Genomic DNA, 21,854 nt, shown 5'->3' with positions numbered 1-21,854 from the left:
TCTTATGCACTGATGCTTGCAATCTTTTATACTTTTCTGAAATATTCTTAAGGTTATATGAGAATTATTTTTTGTAGTGATATATAGGAACCAGGCCAAACTGGGCTGCCTGCATGTCTTGCTGTTTCATGTCCTGTTTCTAGCAGCTTCTGTGTCTGTGTTTATGTTGGTTAGGTAGTCATGTTTACTGCTCTGAGAATGCACCCCTCCCCTCCTCGGGACTTTTTCTCCTGTGTGCAATCACCTCTTGAGGGATTTTATCTGCGAGTGGCATTCCTGTTTTGCTGCCTATAAGAAGGCTCTTTGAACACTGAATAAAGGTTGCTGCAGCTGCTGCTACTGCCTCCGCTATTGCTGCTTTCTTAGCATGAAGGACCCGCTGTGTTATTGTGTGTGTATGTGTGTGTGAGTTAAATCCGCAGTCCCTTGCCCTTGACTCGGTACCGTGGTGGCGCGCGCGTCACAGTGATGTGTATATTAAACTGATACTCCTGGCCGTTTTTCCCCAGATCTGACTGTCTCTAATAGTCTTTTCCCACTTTTTGAGGAGATTCCAGGATATTTTCTGAAGTCTGAAGCTGGCTAGGCTTCATCTGCATCCTTAGAGCTGAGGCTCTCTTTGTGACCCTCCAAGGGCTGTAAACTTTTTCCTTTTGACCTCAATTTTCTCCTTCACTGTCTACCTCTACTGTGCAATGAAAATGTTCTTTTAATCATTAGAGCTAAACCCTTAACTTGTTTCTAGCTTTTAATCACTGACATTCTTTGGGTTTTGTTTCATTTTATCGCTGTCTTTCCTTAATGGCTGGTCTCAAATGTCAAAATCAGTGCCTCCTTAAGGCTCCACTCAGGGTTGCTCTAACCATCTTCCTCCTTGCTGGCCAGACTATCCAACCGTCGACTCTACTCTGCTTCTCTGCCCAACTTTCCCCCCAGTACATATGAAGATCATACATACCCCAAACCATTAGGCTCCATTCACTGCTGAGCCTCAGGTAGCCCAACACTGCCTTGTTTGCATCACTCTGGTTCTTTGAGTTTTTTGAAACCCATGTACTCTTCTCTTTTCTTTTTAAACAATTATTTATTTATCTTTATTTTATGTGCACTGATGTTTTGCCTTCATGTATGTCTGTGGGTTTCAGATCTTGGAGTTACAGACAGTTGTGAGCTGCCATGTGGATGCTGGAAATTGAACCCAGGTCCTCAGGAAGAGTAGTCAGTGCTCTTAATTGCTGAGCCATCTCTCCAGTCCACCATGTTTTTTCTTAACCTACCTCATTTTTCTCTATTACTGAATGTGGCCATTCCACATGCAATGGCAGCACATTACTGTGATCTTATGTGATGCTTTGATACTCTGCCAAGGCATACTTGATGACAATGACGGCAAAATCCATTATGAACACTCTGTTCATTGTTCCCTCCAGGAAGTGATAACTAAAACACAGTGCAGACAAACGAGTCCTTCTTCATTCCCATTATGGTAGATATTTTTCAATGGTTTACCTAGCTCAGAGTGCTCTCCTTCCTTTGCAGACTGACTACTATTCACGAGGTCATGTTGTTTGACATGACTCCCTGGATAATTGGAATGGCAGTAGGACATATTGCCTCTGGTTTTGATGAGAGAAACTTGTAAATCAAACTCAGGGGAAACATGAGTTCCTGAAACTGAGCTCCATTAGAGCTATACTGAAGCCCATTCTTTCTGGGGTAACACAATTTTTCAAGAGAACCATGAACTATTCTAGAAAGGTCCTAGTTGAGCTAACCTTGACTGCTGCTTCTGCTCCTTCTTCTTTTTCCCCTCCTCCTCCTCTTCCTCCTTCTGGTTTTTTTCTTTTCTTTTATTTCTTTTTTTTTTTTTTTTTTTAAGACAGAGTTTCTCTGTGTAGTATTGGTGTTCCTGGACTTGCTTTGTAGACCAGACTGGCCTCAAACTCACAGTGATCCACCTGCCTCTGCCTCCCTGAGTGCTGGGATTAAAGGTGTGTGGCACCAAGCCTGCCTGGCTTCTACTATTTATGGACATATGGGCATCTTATCCAGGAATCTTTACTTGAGCAAAGGGACATGATAGTCTATTGCCCAGCAAGGTTCTGAAATCTGACTTTGCTCTTTGCTTCTTTATGAAGATCACATTAAGAACATTCAAACCATGACTTCTCTGCTTTATCTCCAAAATAATCCTCCATCATCTGCTGCTGACTGGTTCTGGCCTGTAAACTTGTTGCTGGGCCCATCAAGCCTTCTCTTGTTTCAGAGGTGATTCTAACTACATCACTTCTCTGTCTAAAACTTGAGGCACTCTGGTAACGCTTACTATGACATTGAAAACCATACTTATTTTGGCTCTAAGGGCAAGGGATTGTATTGTGCCATTTTACATACCATCGAGGCTTGACACTAGCCTTATATAAACCTTTTCCATATTACATTGCTTCTATGGCTTTTCTGTACTTTACCCACTATCATTTGGCCCTTGGGAAAAGAATACTTTTTAAATGCTATCTTGGTTTCTTATCCCATCCTAAAAAATAGAGACACCTCACTCCATATTTTAGAAGGAGAGATCACTATAGTGTTTGACGTTTATCTTCCCTGATAGAAACAGAAGTACAGGCCATACTTGATTCTTTATACTCATGTGGAGGATCAGTAAGTGGATGCTGGGTACAATGGACCACATAGCTACCCAACATTCACCAGGTTAGAAAAAAGCATAAAGACAACCGAAAACACCTAAGAATTTTCTCTGTCACTGTTTACCACTGTTCTAGTCAAAGTAACAAAAAAGTCTGGATGGGGTTTGCCAGGTAGGTCAATTAAACAGAATGTACCACAAAACTTGTTTCAGTCAGCAATGTCTAAAAAATGACTCTCATGAAATTTTGTTAGGCTGCAAAGTGAATCTATTGATATGATTGTATAATTGATGAAGCATTTCCATGTATATGACTTATTTTTTTTTTTTTACTTTGACCGTGCATAGTTACATTTCATGAATGCTAGCTTGTAAGTGAGGGAATAGCCATGTCAGACAGCTTGAACAAGGTCACACAAGTAGTGCATGGCAGACCTTTGATAGAAACTGCCTTCTAAATTCAGGATCCAATGTTTTATCTGCTATGCCATGTGGCTTCTTTAGCATGAAAAATAAAGAGGAGCACAAACAAAACAAAGGCAAACAAAATGTCATAGGCATTATATACCCTATTGGGGGTATGGAAATAAGACTGTGTGTATGAGGGTCTAAACATATGATTCCTCATATATACAAGTATTCCTTGCTGGCCTAGAAAGGGTTACTACCTGCTGCAGAAGGTATTGCTTCACCTCCAGGAATAGGTAGTCAGGCTGTTTCTGCCAGTATCTGGCCACTGCAAGATCCAGAAGGCTTTTATCTGTATGTCTGAGCATTGCTGTGGCAGGAAGGTGTACAGATTTACATTCTTTTAATTTAAATAATTGGATTTACAGTTTTGGAGGTTATTTGAGGAATGTTATCAAAAGAAAACACATTTTAAGCAAGAAGTTAAAAAAGTTTTTAGGACCCAAAGGCCATTTAATATTGAACACCCTACTTGGGTAGTTCAGCAAGTATTTCTCAAAATCCATATCCAATGAGACAGATTAGTATCAGATACAGCAATTTTGTTTCAAAGTTGAAATGCCTTTGGCAGGATAGAATTTCTAATGAAATTTGGTTATTTTATAGTAAGCCACTTTTTAAAAAGTGGACACATTTGCACCAACAACTTAAATAATAACTCAGTTGGCCACTTGGTGATATAAATAGAAAAAAAGTGTCTGTGAAGGAGGGTAAAAAGTCAGCAAATGTTGGACTGTAAAGAATGATTAAACATATCCCAGAATATAAAACAGAAAAAAAAGTCATAATCTACTCAATATAGTCCCCATTGGCCCAAACCATCCCACGAAGTACACCCTCCATGTGAGGGTTACTAACCCACCTGCTACAGATGTTGCTATGTCACTAATTAACAAAAATCATAGAAAATGTGTCATGCCAGTTTTTGTTACTATTCACTATATGTTAGTGGCAGAAGTCTTGCAACAGCCACCATCAGAGGTCATCTGACAAATGTCACTCCATTGGTCTAAGATACCATACCTAAGAAGCACTAGGCATTCACTTTTCACTGAGCTCTGTATAGTAGGCTCCCCGCTCCAGGGGAAGAGGCTGGACAGAAAGACAATTCCAGCCCAGTGCCGTACCATAGCCTCTTATTCCTGTGCTTCTTTACGGGCCAACTTGTAGATCTCAGTCGGTCCATCTACATGGGTGATTGTGGTGGTAAGCTGAAGTTCTTCTCCACTGTGAACACCCAGGTCACCTGAAACAAGTTGTTTGGTGTTATACTTGTTCAAGGATGAAGGAGAGCCACCTCACATTCTATACCTGATAGGCTCTCTCAACCTTTCTGCTTAGAATTTGTTATATATTTTTAAATATCACTTTTGGCCCACAGACAGGTCATTAATAATACGATTAAATCACTGTTGATATCACTCATAGTATTATTAACATTTAATGAAAGCTTACTTTGTACTTAATGCTATTATAAACACTTATTATCCAATCTTATTTAATACTCGAAGAGCAGGCTAGGGTGCAGTCAACTATGATCATACAAGCTAAATAGATGAAGAGCCTGGGAAAGAAAAGCAAGAGAACCAACCCCCACCTCCATGGAGGAACAGGTACATAACAGCACAGCAGTGAAGTCTGGTGAGCAGCATCTGACTCCCAGGGCAATGCAGTGGAGACCTCACAGTGGATGTGCAGGGGCGAGTAGCACATAGCAGCTACTGATGATAACATACAATAACTGTGTCTCCTACAAACAAGACCTGCCTACTCCAACCAAGTACTAGGGCAAGCCCCTCAGGACTCCCTACACATCAAGGTCTTGAATTCATCAACAGAACACAATTGTTTGCCTAAAATAGAATAAAGGACTGTTGGAGTGATATCTTTGTGTACTGTGTCCAGCAGAGGTCTGATTACAGGATGGACTTTTGTACTTTTATTTTTATGAAGCGTCTCCTGTCTCAATGTTTTGTAAACATTTGTTCTCCATTACCTTCTGATTAGTCAAATAAAGAGTTGAACAGCCTATAGTGGGACAAGAGAGGATGAGGTGGGACTTCTGAGCTCAGGGAGAGGGTCTCAAGTGGGACCAGAGAGTTTAATGCATAACATTAAACTCAGGGTTAGGGGCATAGAGGGAACTAACAGCCCTTTAGATGCTGTCCTGAGCATTGATTGGCTTGAAAGTCTCAGAATCCCACAGCTTATTCCACTTGGACATTACAGACTGGTTGGTTGATGTGTTCGTGGATACCATGTGGTATTTGTTTTTCACTGTAGATCCATTTTTCTGTATGGTATACCATAATCATTCACATCATTAAATACCAGCTCTCAAGAATCTGGAAAAGAGCATTCTAAATAAAGAAGCAATAGGCCAGCCTCCAGCACTTACATTAAATGCAATTTTGGAAAGGAAAAGAAATGTATAACAAAGTTGGTGAGAGTTGCCAAAATTACCTCAAGCCAAGGACAACCACTACTTTTACAGGGAACACATTCTTTATAGTCACAAATTTCGGTTGTTTTTCTTACTTTTTAAACATTATACCAAAAAGTAATGTCATCATGGCATATCAAATATACACCTTGTTCATGCCTTTCTCCCTATTATCCAATCTTTCTTTTGATCATTTGTCACCTTACTCACCTCAAATGGTCCTCTTTTGCTTTTATGTTACATGTATGTCATCATCCTTTTTTTCCTCATTTCCCTTTCATGGTTCCTCTTTTATTTCCAACACATACACACACACACACACACACACACACACACACACACACACACACACACACACACACTTGCATGCACATGAGTGAGCTAGAGCTATATCTATACCTAGCTCATGACTCAGTTGATCAGAGAAAGCAAAAGCCTCACACTTCTAGTCAAGAAAGTGAGTTATGGATTTATATATTTAGGTGAGCCAGTTTTTGATGGCATGTTTGTGCTGTTCACAAGAATTTCAAAGACAATCCCGGCCAAATACCTAATGTATTTCTTTCTCCTTGAAAATGTGTATGATGTTGCAGGTCACTTAAAGAAATATCCAAAATACTTTGTATAGGCACCTATGTTGTCACAGCTCTCTCTGCCCCTCCTCCTTCTCTTCTTTCCTTTAAAACATTTTTTTGGTGGGGGAGGGGAGAGATGGGATTTAACTATTTAGCCACGTTGGACTCAAACTCAAGATCTCATCTACCACCTGTGCCTCTGGATTGCACAGAGATTACACTGCTGGCTCTGACACAAGTTTAAGTGCACAAACACTGATGCAGAAATACTCAAACCATTGTACTAACAGAGGTAATATTCTTTTCATTAGCATTCTGATGATGAAAAATCAGAGGCTAAGTAATAAACTCAAGGCCGAAACTAACTCACAGTAATATTAGGTGCAGATACACACTACAGCAATACGAACCATGCTCTAGGTTCTTGACCTTTAGGCTATACCATCTCTTCTTCAATTTTAGTTTCCAAAAGACATCAAGATCACCAGTAAAGTATGAAGTTCAATGCAATGTATTATAATTAAATACACACATCTAATAATGTGGAGAGACTTTTAGAATATTAATTTTCTTTTAATATCTTATGTTTTTAGTATACAAATCAGAGCACTGACAAGAGAGCTATTGTATATTTGCAATGTGCACTGTTGGATGCTTAGCATGCCCTGTATTTCCTTGTAAGATGGAAGGGTAGTGAAGCATTATTAGTTTACCTGGTATGCTAGCTGAAGACCCAAGACAGTGAAAATCTGTGAAGAAAAATCTGATTCTTGCATCTTGCAGGGCAACTTTTTCTCCTTATGGGATATGGTTGGAAATACTCTAGCAACAGAGTGAGAGTAGGATTCCTTCATTCGGCTCCAAACCCCGTTAACCCCTACTTTTGCCAGTCTTGCTCCATCTGTTAGTCCATTTCTGTCTTGGGTGATCAAAGTGTCTTCCCACCCAACACACACACACACACACACACACACACACACACACACACTGAAATCATTATTGGAGGCAGATGGGGGAAACTTCCATATGTAACAACCCTTTCTCTTTAGCTATTATCATATGAGTTCACTTTTTATCATAACATTAAGATGCAGGGGACCTTGATTTTTTTAAAAAACAATATGGCCTTTTGGTACCCAGCTGATCTGTGTACCTCTGGTGCATCATTGCAGGGGTGCAGTGCGGCCCAGTTCTAATGGCATACAATGCTTTCAGGGTGCAAAAAAGCCAGCCACAGGATACAGCCTGCTGAAATTGGAAACATTTATCATATCTGTGATAGTAGACATTTTGGCAAAAAGAAGAGAAACTGCTGTGGCCATTCTGAGTGTTTTATAGATTCTTTGTGAGAACAAAGGTCTTCTAATATTAAAAGGGACCATAATTGCAACCTTATATCCATCAAGGGAAAATAACACACTATTGCCCAAGAGCTACTATCAGAGAGTTCTTATACTGCAAGCTCATATTTGTTTCTCAAGGTCAAAGTCTGTACTGAAGCCAGGATCCTGAGGCATCTGTGACTGTTTTCAAAGCTTGTGTTTTCTCCACATAGTTGTTGCTGCCACTGCCACTGCCTCCTCCTTCTCCTCCCTCTTCCTCTTTTTTTTTTTGTTTTTGTTTTTGTTTTGTTTTGTTTTGTTTTTTAATGGTATCTCTGGAACTCACTCTATACACCAGGTCTCAGACTCAGAGATCCACCTGCCTCTACCTCTTGAGTGTTGGGATTAAAGGTCTGTGCCATCACACCTGGCTTTCTCCTTAGACTCTTAGCTGACTCTATCATTTACTGTGTATTTTTCCTTGGTCCCATACCAGCCTTTTCCCTATTCACAGTTGAAGCTAAATTTAAGTGATAATTCTTTATAAGGAAACTTCTGGTTCAGAAAAGAATATAAAAACAAGAATACTATATTTGTAAATCTAAGTTGTTTCAATGTAAAGCATTATTGTTAGCATTAGGTTTGTCTTACATTTTGGATGTTAATATGGTGATGGTAGTGATGACTATATTTAAAAAGAAAATAATGAGCAGTAGGGGTTTTCAAAATTTTTTTGGAAATAAATCAAATACACAGCACAATATCTTCCGTGTAGACCACACTCTTCAATTATTCATCAATATTTGCCTTCCCTGGCTCCTTTTACCTCTGTTCAGCTAGCATGAGCTTTGCAACCTGGCACTGGCATTCTTCTCTGGGATAAACCTCCACTGGAAAGCAGGTGTGCCTCAGGGTGAGAACCCCTCCTGGATGAAGGCTGCCTTGATGGAACTGGGTTCAGTGAGCATGGGTCTATTTGATAAGACAGCTTAACAGTGAAAACACCCCAGAAAAAGAAAAACAAACTTAGGAAAGCTGCAGAAAATAAATGCCACTCATATACTGAGGGAATTAAAAAGTGTAGTGCTTCTTTCTGATTTTGTTTTTATTTTTTTATTTTTCTAGAATATTTCAAATTAGGCCTTTCCTAGAAGCTTCGGAATCTTGCCTAAATTTCCAGAATTCACAGGACCTACTGTGTGTTCTGCTGAAAGAAGAGCTCGTTTACAATAGATAAAAGCACTGTAGAGGGTTAGCAGATTTGCCAACAAAAATCAGAAGGGTTAATGCAGTCAGTTAGCATATTTGTTACAGCATCTAGGGAACATAGCAATTGTTTTATGTGATATTTCCTTGACAGACAAAAATTCTCAAATTCAGGTCATGTAGCTTCCATTAAAGCCCATCAAGATAACCATGAAATAAAATCAATGTTCTTGTCTATAATCCAGAGTCCCACCTTGCCACATAGTGTAACACATGAACTAGCAGTGACACAGAAGCTAATGAGTGCCTAGGTCTCAAACCCTCTAAAAGGAGGAAGTCAGTAAACTGACTCTCTAAGGACTCATAGCCAAAGATAGATCAAAAGTAGAATAGCTCTTTATTCTAAAGAAGCCAAGGTATAAGAAGAAAGGTAAGGCTTCTGCCCAGGAAGTTGTCACATAGAGCAACAGTGCAGCATGAAATCAGATAGTAGCTACACAGTGAGACCTTATCTACAAAAAGAGAAAAACAACCAAAACTAAAACCAAACTCAAAACCAAAAGCCAGAATCAATTCTGCCCTTAAGGAATCAAGATTCCATCAGGAGCAGGCTTGGGCTAGATCACCTTTCGCATCGATGACATGAAAAGTACAACCACACCCCTCAGGCCTGTTCCTTAGGGGTCTAGTTCCACATCTAAGAAAATGGATACAAATTAAAATCAGAAAAAACTCTGTTTACTCCAACTTCTTCTAAGACAAACAATTTGTAGCATGTATGTGTACACATTTGTTTGTACATATGCATAGGGTGCATGGGCACGTGTGTGTACATTAGGGTGGAGGCCAGAGATAGATGTCAAGTATCTTCTTCAACTGCTTTTCACCTTACTTTTTGAGACAGAGCTTTTTTTCTTAAATGAACCTGCAACTCACTTTTTAAGTTAGTCTTAGTGAGCAGCAAGCCCCCATCTGCTTGCCTTTGTCTTCTCCCCCTACCCCACTGTCTGGGTTGCCAACACCAAGCCTAGTTGTACATGGGTGTTGATCTACTTGTGCTTATACAGCAAGCTCTTCAGCATTTGAGTCATTTTCCCCAGCCCCAGTAAAAATTCACTTACTAAAGGCATTAATTAACATGACTCTCAGTGAAAACTCCATTGGTGCTTATCAACCTGGTTTAAACTTGGCTAATAACTAAAACCTGCATACAGCATACAGGAACCATGTTTTATTTAGCATAATTTTCTGTGGTCTAATGTATGATATTAGAAATAGTTTTCAAAAAGAAGACAATATATAAATTGTGCTCCAAAGAGTAAAGGCTTTCAGCTGGCTCTGGTGAAGACAGAACCTACCCATTCACCATACACACACTAAGTAGTTAAAAGTGAGGCCAAGTCTTAATCCAAGGAGATGTCAGGGTATTTCTGAAGCAAGGCAGACAGAGCAAACTAGTACTAACTTCAGAAAACATGTCTTATGTTACATAATAGTGAGGACGTAGTTAGGGTAAAGCAGTGTTAAAAAAGCAAAAAGAGTAAGACTGGAGGTTAAAAAAAAAGAAGAGCTATTAAACTGGTTGTTTATTGGCCATCTGTGACATATGAACAGCATTGGGCAGGGGACAATCATTTCCCTATGTTATGGCTAGTGTAGAGATTTAACAATCTTTTCTCTTCTCTGGCCCTCAGTTTCCTCTCCTCTGACATGACCAGATTGGTTAAATACAATACAGCTTTGGATTAATGTCTTGGGTTCCTGTGATTATAGGGTAGGAAAAGTGATATTCTCTGCTCTAGAAGGCACGATTATCTGAAAACATAAGAGACATTGGTTTGGAAAAAATTCTTGAAAATATCAGAATATAGATCAATGGTAGAATAACTGTTAGGAATACATTTCTTCTGCTGATCCCAGCACACACGCCCACGCACATACATGCATGCACAGCAAAACCCCAGGAAGAGAACCAAGAAGAATGCAAATCCCAGATACTTTACCCAGTACTTCAGGGTTTAACATCCATTATTGGAGGAATAAATGTGGTATACTTTCATGGAGTTATTTTTGCTCACATAAAAGAGAGAAAAATGAGCCCGGAATGGTGGCACACACGTTTAATTCCATCACTCAGGAGGCAGAGGCCGGTGGATCTCTGTGAGTTGAAAGACAACCTGGTCTACAAAGCAAATTCAGGACAGCCAAGGCTTGTTACACAGAGAAACCCTGTCTTGAAACACACGCAAGCACATACACACACACACACACACACACACTAAAAAATTGAATAAACAAACTGTATCCTTTACTACTGTAACTGGAACATATTTTATAATGGTAAAATAGTCTCAATATATTTTAAAGAATAAAAAAAATGAGTATTTCAAGAGGTATCTATCTTGTTTCATGGCTCCTGAATCTCTTTAGTTCCTCTCTGCCAGTATTCTAAAGACATCTGGAAAAAAAGCTTAACTGATGAACACAGAGCTTTAGCTGTCTAAATCTTGCCTGAGTTTGCAATGAAGAGAGACTCACCATTAGATTGGTCTTCTCCATAGTTCTTATGAGACGGTGCATACAAGAACATCAAAGCAAAGACATACAGGTTCCACATTCCATAGATGCCAGTGAAGAAAGCACTGTTCACTTGAAGTGTGACACCACCCCATTTCCAATGGCCTTCTGTCACCTATGGGCAAAAAGGAAGGCATCTAAGAAACAGAAAAGCATAATACCAATATAGAAATCAATCAACATGAAAGCCAAGGCTCTTCTTTAAATGGCCCTCTATGACTCACATTTTAATGTGTGTGAATCCATGTAAATTGAGATCTCCTGAGGTTTAACTAGTGTCAGATGCAAAGTCAGTAGTTCTCATTTTGACTACATATTAGTGTCACTTTGAGAGTATCTCTTCCAAGAAACTGCAGTGCAATTATTCTTTAGTTAAAGGATTGCAGTTGACTCCACACACAACTGCACTTTCTTCTCTGCTGTCTTCCTACCTAAGCAAAAGTTCCCTAGGCACAAAGTACCTCAAGCTTGATTGTTGCAGCTGTAACGTCTTTGGTACTTGATGTTCCATGTGTATGCATTGAACATAAATGAACATGTATGAGGAAAGAGTGAGGTCTCTGAAATTCAGTTTCCTTATCAACTTGCAGGGTTTTAGATTGGAATTGAATATACATGTAATGTCTAGAAATTCTGTGGCAGAGAGTAGCAATATATAGTATTTATTTATGAAATGTCATTCTAGGTAAGCAGCTCATAAAGGTAATTAGGAAACTTTCATATACTTTTTTTTTTGGCCAGAGATGTTCAGAAACTGCTTCTGTTTGAGATAATGACTTGGTAATTGTTTTCAGATTGTCTATGATTTATACTATGAATTGCTACAAAGCTGTTGAGCTAAGTGACTAATAATTTGTACAAGCACTGAGATCAACAAAATGATTTTGAACACTTCTGTTTCTTTGATAGCTTAATGAGTCTGGGTTATAGAAACCTTATCTAGGAGCCACTTCTAAATTGCAATGTTAATAAAGGTTGAACTTGACTCCTGCTTATGCTGTTGTGGATCTGTATTCCTTCAGGCCTCTGTAAGGGTGACTAAGCCTATATATTTTGTTTTGAAAAACCTGGAGTGTCTGGAAACCAGAAAATCCAGTTATAGACCTACCAATGTTAGTTTATACCTTTCTGGTATATAATTTTTCATTTTGTGACTCATAAAACAAACTAACACCATAAACTCTTATTCATTTTTGAAAATAATTTATTTTATGAAATGTCCAGGTAGTAGTTTTGACAAATAGAGAGTTTCTAACCATTACTTATTTTAGGTCATATGTCAGCATTCAAGCTATTTATGATTTCTTAGCAATGTTTCCAAATGCCGCTCTAATATTAAAATACAAATTGAGCCCACTTTATAAAATGTATACCATGTGGAATATAGACTGATGTTTAGTGAATATGTTGGTAGGGAAAAGAAGCTTCAAGAGAGTTCCTGAAATCTATGCTTCTGGTCTAGTCCAGTTAGCAGGAGAGGCTGAGCTCATTAAGATATAGGCAGGACAGAACAAAGCAGCTTTTCTGTTCTCTTGGTGCAATGGGGCCATCAACTAAGGAAGGGGCATAGACTTTGTTTTTGTGACATAAGCTGAAAAAGTTAATAATTGCTATTTTTAATGTAAGTAAAATTTAACTTAACTATTAACTTAACTATTAAGACTTTCATTAAGTTTTTTTTTTTTTTTCCCCAAGACAGGGTTTCTCTGTGTAACTGGACTGTTCTGGACTAGCTTTGTAGACCAGGCTGGCCTCAAACTCACAGAAATCTGCCTGCCTCTGCCTCCCTGAGTGCTGGGATTACAGTCATGTGCCACTCTGCCTGACTGCATTAGAATTTTTAATTTTTGAGATTATGATATACTTATATAATTACTTTCTCCCTTCCATTTTCCTTCTTTCAAACTCTATGTACAATTCCATACATACTTTCTTTCAAATTCATACTCTTTTTTATTTAAATATATGTGACAATGTAAATAAATGTATAAACACATCAACTTGGCCTTATAATCAATGTTACTTGTATGCGTGTGTTTTCTGGGCTGACCATTTGGTAGCAGGTAACCAATTGGTATGCTTTTCCCTGAGAAAACTATTTCTTCTGTTTCCAGCTTTCCTTAGTTACCTGTAGTTCTTTGTCTAAGGTTGCGGCTTCATGAACTTTCCTCCTTCCACATAACTGATTTTTTTTTTTTTTTTTTTGATAAATTACTTTCTACTGGTATTGGCATGATTGGCTCATCTAAGGAAATACCTGTAGGCCTGGTACAGTGTTCTACTGATATCTGTTGTTGCAAGGATAAGAATGTCTATATTGTTTCTTTGAAGAGGCTGATGAGGCAGAGGTGAGGGGATCACCAGAGAGGTCAATACCATTAGCTGGTATGGGTGAAGGTTGTGGGAAATATTACCATGCAGGGAGTTAGGGAAGCCACCAGATGTGTTCCTGGGAGATACAGATTCTAGGCTAGCAGTTGTAGGAGATCTTATCAAAGACAGTGCTACTTGCTAAGTAAGGGGAAGAAAAGATGGTGATGGAAGGAAATAGGGAAAAAGAGGGAGGAGAAGCTATGGGAGGAAAGCAGTGAAAGGAGGGATGATCTGACTAAAAAGTAAATATTAGAGTCCATAATAAATCATAACAAACCCATTAAAAATGAGAAGAAAAGTCAAATATGTGATAAGAGTACATTACTTGATCCAGGCTTGGTGGTACAAGCCTATAATCCCAGCACTCAGGGAGGAAGAGGCAGGCATATCTCCATGAGTTCCAGGTCAGCCTGGTCTACAAAGCAAGTCCAGGAAAACCAAAGCTAAAGAGAGACCCTGTCTTGAAAATCCAAAAACCCCAAACCAAAACAACAACAAAAAATTATTCCCTGTGCTCTGTTGGATTCCTTTATTACCACTTAGAACAAGTGGTTAACATAAATAATATCAAAGTTGATATTCTTCTGTAATAGTAACAAGGTAAACCATAGTACATTCATTCAATATTCATGATGTTCCAGCACTATGCTTATACATTATATGAAAGATATCATTTAGTCTCTACACTAGTCTATGAGGTATACAGGTGTAGTGGTTTGAATGAGAATGGTCCATAGACTCATATATTTAGATGCTTGGTTTCCAGTTGGTGAAACTGTTTAGGATAGATGAGGAGGTGTGGTTTTGTTGGGAGGAGTGTCACTGGGGGTTTGAGATTTCAAAAGTCCAAACTATGCCTAGTTACCTCCCTCTCTGACGCATGCTTGTGATTCAGGATATAAGCCCTCTGATACTGCTCCAGTGCCATGCCTTCCTGATTGTTGCTATGCTCCCTGCCATGATGGCCATAGACTCACCTTCTGAAAGTGTTTCTTATAAAAATTGCCACAGTCATGGTAACTTAGCACAGCAATAGAAAATTAATAAAGACAAGAGAAAATAATTCCGTTCAGTTCATGGGTAAGTTGAGGTGCACAAAAGTGCAGTATCTTGTATATGATTGCCCAGCTAGAAAGTCATAGTCATGAGCCAACTCCAAAAGGTCTTCTTAGGGAAGGGCATTATGTCAATCAGGGTTGGTTTCTAAAAGCAGCAGATCAAATAACTACTGTGGACGTTCACTTCATTGCCTATTATTCAATCAGAATATGTACACAAGTCTATACATTCAAATATGGGGGGGTGCATGAAACCATACATGCCCTGCATATTTTGAACACAGTAATGTATGGTAAATCATATGGTTTTATTATGTAATTTTACAGAAGAATCTCTGTACACTCAGATAATAAACAATACATAAGAACTCAGCCTTTCTAAGAAAATAACAGATTTGTGCCCTCTTCTATTTGTTCTAGGTTATATACATTGTTTAGAATACACTTACTTAAGTACCCACAGACTGAACTTATATCTATAAATGCTTATTTCCTGGTGGGCAAAGGGGTAAACCACAAAATTAATCATGTAGATATTGTACAAATAGATATTTTTACAATAGCAAGATAGAGGGGTAGCTATTTCCTATTTTAACTTTCAAAGAGAAAACTCAAGTATTTCTAACACCATTACCACCAAAAATTAAAAACCATGTTACCTTCTCCATACTCTTTCCTTTTCCTGATTTTACATTTCAACAAATCCCTTCTGTATAGGAGCCTACTTATACCACTGAAGCAATGTGAGACCAAATCCTTTACACTCAGTAGTTTTGACAACCGGCATTCCACTAACAACAAGATTCCCAAATTCTCAATACAGGCTTTTAAAAACAAATTTATTTATTTATTTACTTATTTACTTATTTACTTATTTATTTATTTATTTATTTATTATGTATGCAGTATTCTGCCTTCAAGCCAGAGGAGGGCACCAGATCTCATTATAGATGGTTGTGAGCCACTATGTGGTTGGTGGGAATTGAACTCATAACCTTTGGAAGAACAGTCAGTGCTCTTAACCTCTGAGCCATCTCTCCAGCCCCAACACAGGCTTTCTTACAGGAAACATTTGTTTACATCTGTATAAGCCACAGAATAAAGTGATCACACACCCAAATCAGAACTTTGGAACACGCTCTCTGAAAGTTTATTACATGAATGTTGACCTGCATTTTATCAGGCCTCTGGAAGGTCCTTCTGTTCCTTGCCAACAGTATCTGTTACAGCATTTCTTCATTGCTGTGACTCAGACCATTAAAATAGCAGGCATTAAAGGCTGAACCTCAGCCCCAGTTACAAAGCCAAGGTCATCACATTCCAACAGCTTCCTATGTGCCTTTCATTCCTGGCCTCAGAGCTTCACTATACTGGCAAGATCCCCACATGTATTTCATGGGGTTTAAATGGAAGCTCTCCCAACAAATATAATGGAAAATTTAAAAACATACCTTTTACTTAAGGTTGAGATACATTTCAAAAAGTTACCCAATATATTTTCTTTCAGGTAAGCTCATTGCCCTCACATTCCAAAATGATATTAGAAAATAAATCCTCTGGTGACTATATTAACAGTACCTGGGACACAGTTATTCAGGAAAATGGTTTAGATATCTATAAATAAACCCTTTTTTAAAATGAAAAAGAAAAAGCAGCAGGAGGAATGTGTGGCACTAATGGAATTCAAAGGCATCACACCCCCTTTGAGTTGAAATCCACCCATTTGATTATTGCAGCTAATATAAAAAGCAGGCTAGAGCCCAGTACTGGACCAATGGTAAATTAATCTTTCTCTAAAAAAAATCTTCAAAATTTGTTGTAGACACTTTCCATCACTGTAAAATGTGCAACAGTTAAACGTGTACAAAATTGAATTCTAGCAAGGTATGGCCATCTTAAGGATTAATCCCTCTAGAATTCAAGTGAAAGGTGTTCTGCAGAGTTTAAGTCAGTGGGGAAGGTAATGGCATGAAAGTGGTTATGGGAAGACTCCAGCTTTGTCAAAGAACAAAGGTAGGCCCCAAGAATAAAAGTGCCTTTCCCTTTTATGTCCATTAGAAGATGGTCCATCTCACTGGAGACTCCACTTCTGAATGAGGGATTCCTGTTCTCATAGACAGGGAACTCAGTAGGCTGTATAAGAACAGTTGCAGCTGGGGGTGGTGCTGCATGCCTTTCATGCCAGTACTCAGGATGCAGAGGCAGGCAGATCTTTATAAGTTCGAGGCCAGCCTGGTCTACATGGCGAGTCCAGGACAGCCAAGGCTACATAGAGAAACCCTGTCTGGAAAAACAACAGCAACAAAAAAGAACAGCATATTGCTAAGGGGCTGGAGGAACATGGAAACATAGTGGTCACATGAGGAAATTACCCAAAGGTGGAATCAAGCCTAACCCAAAGCCTCTATTTGAATATGGGTGTTTGAAACTTAACCAAATTAAAGATGCATCAGAAGCCAGAGAGATGGGTTAGCTGGTAAGAAGGTGTTTGCCACTGAAGCTGATGATCTGAGTTTTATCCTTGGGATCCACATGGTAGAAGGAGGGAACTGACTGCTGTGGCACTTCTGACACACACACACACACACACAAATGTAATAAAGATTTTTGTAAAACTCATTCAGTATTGGCAACAGCTTTACTGCATTTGGAGTGAAGTAAATTGGTTGATACAAGTATACTCCTATTATAAGTCAAAGAAGATAGAATGAACAATATACAAACACATGTAGGTATGTTGGTCTATTTATTACTATATGTAGTCAACCTTGAACAGAGCCAGAAACTCAATACATCCCAGTGGGCATAGCCAACAGAGCACTAGAGGCTCAAAAGTTGTGGTTCTCTTGTATGGAATTAAAAAGGTCTGAACTGGGCAGAAAAAAAAGTATCCTTATTTTCATTTGTTTCTAATTGAAGTTGGTATTTCCCATGAAATCAGATTTGTATACCAATTAGGTGCTGAGGACATGCTTATAATAAATCTGAGTTATCTGTTTTATATATATATTATATATATTACATATATATGATATGTATGCATATATATGATTCCATTTTAATTCTAAAATATTTCATTTTACTTATTTAGAATCATTCTGAAAAGGGAAACAAATCTTCATTAAATTGCCAAAAGAATCCATACAGAGTTCATGAACTACAGAGAAATTTTTCTGCAGATGAAAGAATGAATAATTACTCTTTTCCTAAGGCTCTACCTGGATGCTTCTCTGTGCTGTCCAAATATATCAATAGTAGAAAACCAGCAAAAGAACCAGGATAATTGAGTTCTAGTCTCCAACTTGTATGCATTTTGCTAAGTTACTAATGCAGCTGTTCATGCTTCTGACACACAAGGACTCTATTAAATACTTGGCAATACTACTTCCATATGTGGAACACTGTATCGTTCGAAAAGATTAAACCAAAGAAATGTTAAATAACTCATTAAACCACTGTTTCTGAAAAATAGAGTACATGAAAATACCCAGGAGCCATGGGAGTTAATATTTTTGCAAACATGGCTTACAGCCCCTACCCTATTTACCTTGGAAGAACTTCGTAAAACTCATCTGACTAAAATGTGCATAAATAATCAGATTTCAGATTACTTTTTCAATTTTCAATGTAAGTAATCAATATTTAAAAATTACAACCATTACTAAGATTTTAAGGTACATCAAAACTTTGAGTTTTAGAAATAGTCAATGTAAAGGTAAGTTTCTACCAATCAAACTTTTGAGTTATGTTTATGTTTAGGTGACCATTTAATTACCACACAGACTAGCTAAAAGCCTGTCAAAGGATCTTTGTTAATGCTAAGTAAGGACCTAAAACCAAATTACCACATGCTTGTCAGTGTTTCACCACAGGGCTTGAAACTTTTACTCTCTTTAGTGAAATGTCCCTTCAATATATCTACAGAATTTTAGTTTATTTAGCAACTTTCAACAAGGTAGAACTGGAACAGGGAAGAATCCATTCTGTCACCAGCCTGTGGAAAGTCCTATGCAAGAGTAGTCTAAACAAACAGCAGCTCTGCAGAACCTCCTGTGGCATAGGTGGGAGCCTATCCAGGGACAGTCTCGTGAGAAGGCATAGGCAGGATCCACTCACCTGACTAATGATGAAGAAGATAACAGTCATGGCAGCACAAGCCAAGGTGATAAGCATGAGGAACTTGAACCTGAAAATCAGACCCTATTAGGAAAGACAGAAGAGTGGTTTAATATATTCTCATTATCTCTCTCCACATATGTATATACATTTTTATAAATCTGAAAACAAAATCTCTAAGAATGATAGAAGAACAATTTCATATTAACATCCTTCCTGCAGAGGTGAATGTAACTGAGAAAATTTTTGTGCAAAGTGTTTTTTATGTTCTTATCTCTCATAGAACAGTGATTCTGGAGTCTAGGAAATTACATTTGCAACATGTCATGAAGCTACCAATTTCCCTGATACACCGGTTGTATAATTATCCACAAGGGTTCAAAGCTAAAAAATGCAAGTTTTCTACAGATATAATAAAATTATTCTCCAGTTGGGGGGTGCATATCATTAAAAATGAAATCAATTTGGTTGAATTTTCTCATCTGTCATTTCAGCTCTGAAAACAGACAAACGTGAAAAAGTACTTTTGATTTTCAAAGAAACCAGGATTTAAGGAATGGTGCCTACTCATTAAGGTTTTTCTGTGCAGATGGGCTATGCAGAACCCCATAATTTCAGTTTCTCCCCTTTTACAGCATTCCATTTAAGCAATGAATCTAATCAATGTCACCTGCACTAGAGACCTATAAGCTGATTACTGAACTCGACATGATCGCCTGCTGCCTATTTTAGAGAACGTGACCTACTAAGAGTCTGGGAAGCATGGGTCAGAAAGAGCGCTCAGAGGATAAAGGTATTTGCCACACACACACTTAGCAACCTGAATTTAATCTCTTGAGTGCTTGTAAAAACCAAAGTAAGAGCTGAATCTTACAGGTGTTCGTTGACCTCTACAGTTGTGCTGTGACATGCACACTAATATATGTACATCATACACACACAAACATAGAAATTAGCTATTGATTTTATATTTAAAGTCTGGAAAGCTGATCACTTGGGCTGAAATCTGCAAAGGTTAGGAAAGCCACACCGCAAGCTAAGCTCCAATTCTACATAGCCCAGTATTGCAATCAGTAAGCATCTAAGTTCCATTAAAAGTTGCTCCAGAAGAACTCATTGGGAACGTGCGGCAGTGTGCTCCGTGCCCAAGGCCAAGGGAAAGACTTGGAGGCAGAAGTTCGGTTACAATGTTAACCGAAAGCGTCTGAACCGGAATGCTCGTCGGTTTGAGTGCTCCCACATCCGACATGCCTGGGACGACACCAAATCCGTGCGGCAGAACCTGGTGGAGATGGGGTAGGCCATGGACCCCAACAAGGCAGTTCCCCTCCGTAAGAGGAAGGTAAACACCATGGAGGTAGACACGGAAGATAGACCCAAGGATCTGGTGAGGAAGCCGTATGTAGTAAATGACCTGGAGGCAGAAGTCAGCCTCCCAGAGAACAAAGGAAATACCTTATTTCGTGACCTCACTGACTATGTTCGCTACATGGTGGAGAGTCATGGGGAGGACTACAAGGCCATGGCTCGAGATGAGAAGAATTACTGTCAAGATACCCCCAAACAGATTCGGAATAAGATCAATGTCTATAAGCGCTTTTACCCAACGGAATGGCAAGCCTTTACTGCTTCTTTGCAGAATAAGAAGATGGAGGTAGACTGAGTGGTGTATATCCCCAGACTCAGGCCTACTGGACCAAAGAAACCAAAGCCAGGCTTTTTTTTTTTTTATTTTTTTTTATTTTTTTTTATTTTTATTTTTATTTTTATGTTTTCCAAAGCCAGGCTTTAAAAAGGCAAGGAACGTACAGTTTCAGATGATGCTGGCAAGGTCCTATGGAATCAGGTTTTACACACTTACTCTCTCTCCTGGAGAAGGAGCTCGTTTTTTTTTTTTGTTTTTTGTTTTTTGGTTTTTTTAAAGAGAGGGTCTCTAATACTGCTGGCTGTTCTGTAGACTAGGCTGGCTCTGAACTTACAGAGAGCAGCCTGCCACTGCGTCCTGAGTGCTGGGATTAAAGGTGTGTGCCACCGCTTCTGGGAGAAGGACTTCTTTTGAGGCCATAGTTTATGTTCTGTTGGGGCTCACAGAAAGCTAGGGCTTGCTGTTCTGTGTTCAGAGGCGATGCTTTATTTGATTGTGGAGTATTTTACCTGTGTAACATGGTTTGTTTTTGTTTTTGAGAGAAGGCTTCTCTGTGTAGCCCTGGCTGTACAGCTAAAAAAAAAAAAAAAAAAAAAAAAGAACTCATTGGACAGGCTTGTATCTTACTATTATGAGAACACATTTACACTTCAGAAAACCCTAGTAAATAGTTGTTTGGTGTCTTTTTTATTTGCCTAAGGACCCTAATGAGAAGTCCTTAATTCTTAGTTGTTGTTGTTGTTGTTGTTATTATTTATTATTATTATTATATGTGTGAGAAAGAGATAGAGAAATGGCAATGTAAGAATTTGGACAAACATGCCACAGTATGTAGAGGTCAGAGAACAATTTTCAAGAGTAAGTTCTCTCCCTTCTGTGAGTTCCAGAGAATAAATTCAGTTTGTCAGGCTTGGGTGGTGAGCACTTTTACTGGCTGGGTCATTTTGATGGCCCTTTACTTTGTGTTTGAAACTACAACTTGCAACTTCCAGAGCTGTGTGTTCATGCACTCAGCTAGAGATCATGAGCATCAGCTCTAGAATAAGTCATGGTAGGTGCTTACCTCGTAGTGCAGCCTCCGGACTTTGCTCATGGCTGGGAGACTAGACTGCTTCCCACTGATGTTTCGAAATACCTGAAATACCATGAAGCACAGAAACAGGAAGTAGAGGCAGAGGCAGATACCTGCCACGATGATGAAAGCCATCTGAGAGTGGACAGTGAAGGAAAGGGCAAACTCACCAAAAGCATGTCTAAGAGGGCACAATGCTCTTCCCAGCTGAGCTGCTGACATTAAGCTTTGTCTCCAAGTGTTCAAGAGGTTTTGAGAAAGGCACTACTATTAAAACCTGGTATTCTGATGCCACTAATTGGGATTTTTCTGACAAACAATTTCATAGAAGGGAATATTTAAACCTTTCTAA

At 38.8% G+C, this 21,854-nt stretch overlaps 2 protein-coding genes across 2 annotated transcripts in view; one reads left to right on the top strand and one right to left on the bottom strand.

Moving 5' to 3' along the window:
• Positions 1-1,967: 1,967 nt before the first annotated feature.
• Positions 1,968-21,854, bottom strand: part of Wls (Wnt ligand secretion mediator) — a 97,485-nt gene continuing 77,598 nt past the window's right edge. Inside the window, exons 9-12 of the mRNA XM_051165871.1 lie at positions 21,494-21,637; positions 18,786-18,869; positions 11,200-11,353; positions 1,968-4,361 (exon numbers count right to left, since the gene is read on the bottom strand). Of these exons, the coding sequence (XP_051021828.1) occupies positions 4,252-4,361; positions 11,200-11,353; positions 18,786-18,869; positions 21,494-21,637 (492 nt within the window). The 3' untranslated portion in view covers positions 1,968-4,251. The remainder of the gene's footprint in view (positions 4,362-11,199; positions 11,354-18,785; positions 18,870-21,493; positions 21,638-21,854) is intronic.
• Positions 20,020-20,450, top strand: LOC127206562 (nucleolar protein 16-like). The gene has a single exon (XM_051165873.1). It carries the CDS (start codon positions 20,089-20,091, stop codon positions 20,446-20,448), a length of 360 nt encoding a protein of 119 aa, XP_051021830.1. The 5' UTR covers positions 20,020-20,088; the 3' UTR covers positions 20,449-20,450.

The sequence above is a fragment of the Acomys russatus genome, chromosome 23 (assembly GCF_903995435.1).
Source record: "Acomys russatus chromosome 23, mAcoRus1.1, whole genome shotgun sequence".
NCBI lineage: Eukaryota > Metazoa > Chordata > Mammalia > Rodentia > Muridae > Acomys > Acomys russatus.
Note: the sequence above shows the minus strand (reverse complement) of the source record. Positions and strands in the feature narration are given on the sequence as shown.